Source organism: Orycteropus afer, unplaced genomic scaffold, assembly GCF_000298275.1.
Source record: "Orycteropus afer afer isolate SDZICR_OR568_19922 unplaced genomic scaffold, OryAfe1.0 scaffold00751, whole genome shotgun sequence".
NCBI classification, from domain to species: Eukaryota; Metazoa; Chordata; class Mammalia; order Tubulidentata; family Orycteropodidae; genus Orycteropus; species Orycteropus afer.
Window position 1 is genome coordinate 713,775 of NW_006922338.1, and position 2,946 is coordinate 716,720.

Consider the following 2,946-nt stretch of genomic DNA (forward strand, 5'->3'; position numbering starts at 1 on the left):
CTGTGGAGCAGCTGTGGGTTCGAACCGCTAGCCCTTTAGTCAGCAGACACATGCCTTAACCATTGCCCGGCCACAGCTCTTTCTCCACACTCAGGACCTTCCAGATCACAGCTTGGGGTTTTGGACTCAGGGGTGAGAAGGGTTGAAATCAGCAGCTGCGTCAGACCAGGCCAGCCTTCCTTAGAAGTCTGCTGCTCCCATCGGTCAGCAGGCAACTGTGGACCTGCACAGTGTTCAGCCAGCTGCCAGACATGGACCCACCCCAGACTCTGAGGTGAGGGGGCGGCTTCTCCTGCTGATAATGTCACCAAAGCCATCCTTCCTCCCCCAGAGCCTCTGGGCTGCAGGGCAAGCTAGTTTAGCTGAAAACAGAAAGAGCTGCAAAAGCAGCCTTCAGTGTCCTCTCCCACTCAGCCTGCAGGAGACTTGAAAGGGCTCAGCTAGCCTCACCCTGAAAAGCGTGGCATCAGGACTGGAGGAAGAGCCATCAACAACCTGTGATAAGCTAACACGACCTTACTTGCTGAAAGTGAGGATGACTTGAAGCACTTACTGAAGAAGATGAAAGACTACAGTCTGCAGAATGGATTACATCTCAACATAAAAAAAAAAAAAAATTCTCACAAACGGACCAATAAGCAGCATCACAATAAATGGAGAAAAGATAGAAGTTGTCAAAGACTTCATATTACTTGGTTCTACAGTCAACATCAACAGAAGCAGCAGTCAAGACATCAGGTGACGCACTGTACTGCCTCTGCTGCAAAAGACCTCTTCAAGGTGCTGAAGAGCAAAGATGTATCTTTGAAGACTAAGGTGTACTTAACCCAAGCCGTGGTATTTTCAATTGCCTCATATACACCTGAAAGCTGGATAATGAATTAGGAAGACTGAAGAAGAGTTGATGCTTTTGAGTTGTGGTGTTGGTGAAGAATGCTGAAGGTACCATGGACTGCCAAGAGAACTAACAAATCTGTCCTGGAAAAAGTGCAGCCAGAATGCTCCTTGGAAGCAAGAATGGCCAGACTTTGTCTCACCAACTTTGGTCATGTTGTCAGAAGGGACCATTCCCTGGAAAAGGATGTCGTCTCGTGCTCAGCAAACTGGAGGGTCAATGAAAAAGCCGAAGGCCGTCAACGAGATGCATTGAGCAGTGGCTGCAACCATGGGCTCAGGTATAGCAAGGATTGTGAGGCTGGCACAGGACTGGGCAGTGTTTCGTTCTGCTGCGCACGGGGTCGCTGTGATTCGGAGCCGACGCGAGGCCACCTAACAGCCTGGCCCAAGAATTTTGGGCAGAGTTGCACAAGGACCCAGGACACAACGCGGGCCCAGGACGTGGCCGCGGATGTAGGACCCGGAAGAGTGGGGAACTCTGCTTGGACTCAGAATTGTAAATCTTGCATTAGAGGGGCGGGGGTGCTTCTGGACTTGGAGAAGGAGAGGTACTCTCGGAGCACCAGCACATGCACCGGGCCGCTCGGTCCCGCCTGCAGGGAGGCCTCAAGGGCCCAGCGCAGCTAGAGTTTGGTGACTGGTAGGCGCCCAGCTAAAGTTGGCTCAGACGCTCCGCCAGGACTTGGGAAAGGGACCTGGCAGCGCTGCGCCAAGCTTTGGGGAGTCCGAGGCTGGCGCCGACGCTGGAGATCTGGGGGCGCCGACCCTGGGAGATCTGGGGGCCCCGAGCTAGGGACGGAAACCCAAGAGTGTCCAGGTGTGGTTTCAACTGCCAAGAACCCACGCGCGTGCGAGGAAGGGGGGCGGGGAGGTAGGGGCGCGCGCCGAGAGGCGCGTTCCCGCGCACGCGGGGCTCCGGGCGGGGACGCCGGCGCGGGACTCACAGTAAATGAAAGCTAGGGCCCTCAGGAGCACTATCCTGGTCAACCAGAAGGTGCCCGGCCGGAGGCGGGCCGGGCATGCCGCGGGCTCGCGCGCGGGCGCGGGCGGAGAACAAGGCCCCTCGTCCGCGTCCCCGCGCCTTCGCTTCCGCAGCGACTCCGTGGGCGCCGCCATTGCCAGGCCGTCAGGACGCATGCGCGGGAGCGACGCGCGCCAGGGCGCGCTCGGAGGCCCCGCCCATCCATCACTGGTCCCGCCCCCGTCCTTCTGGTCCCGCCCACTCAGTGCACAGTCCCACCCACATTTCCGCTAGCCCCGCCTATCCCCTCATCGGTCCCGCCCACTCTTCCCACGAGTTCTGCCCACGTGCAGGAGGCCCCCTTCAGAGGGCGCGCGGTGCTGCAGCAGGAAGGGTTGGCTCCTTGGAGCAGGGCCCAAGCATTTTTGTGCTCGAATGTAGTTGCCTCCCTCGCTTACATGTCCCTGCCCTCGCTCTCTCATTCATTCCACCAGTGAACATGGTGGAGAGTCCCCGGCGTCCTTCCGGCCCGACTGTTTAGTCCTGGGTCTGAGGGGAGGGAGGCAGGCCCATGGAGAGCAGCACTGAAGTCGAACAGGCTGTTTGGAGTCTGATTGGCAGCCTGGGAGGGTCAGCCGTTGACAGCCGTGTGGAGCCCCCACAGGCTTGGCGAGGGTCAAGAAGGAAGACATTTCGTTCCAGGCTCCCTGGTTGCTGAGATGGTGGGGTGTGTGACCAGGGTGTGGCAGGCTCCTCACTGATGGCTGTCTTCACTCCACAGAGTGGGTTTAAACAAGAGGCAGTGGCTGTGCCCTGAAACTGTGCCAGATCCTGCAGGTCCTCCTGGCCCTGAGTCCCTGGTGTCCCCTGGAGGCCAGCCAAGCCCCCATCATAACAGTGTTCCCACTCATCCTAGAGATTGAACCCCAGGCCGGGGGTGGGGGGTGCACCCAGGAGCCCCAGTCAGGAAGAAGGTACTGACCCACCTGGGCCCCAGTAGCCCCACATTCTGAGCTTGGGGGCAGCCAGGAGAGGCTACTGAAGAGGGAGGGATCACAGGCGTGCCTTAGAGGAAGGAAGAAAAGGAT

At 58.4% G+C, this 2,946-nt stretch overlaps 1 protein-coding gene across 1 annotated transcript in view; it reads right to left on the reverse strand.

The window, feature by feature from the left end:
- LMF1 (lipase maturation factor 1) overlaps positions 1 to 2,034 on the reverse strand; it is a 65,184-nt gene extending 63,150 nt beyond the window's left edge. Inside the window, exon 1 of the mRNA XM_007957492.1 lies at positions 1,842 to 2,034. Within this exon, the coding sequence (XP_007955683.1) occupies positions 1,842 to 2,034 (193 nt within the window). The remainder of the gene's footprint in view (positions 1 to 1,841) is intronic.
- Between the last annotated feature and the right edge of the window lie 912 nt (positions 2,035 to 2,946).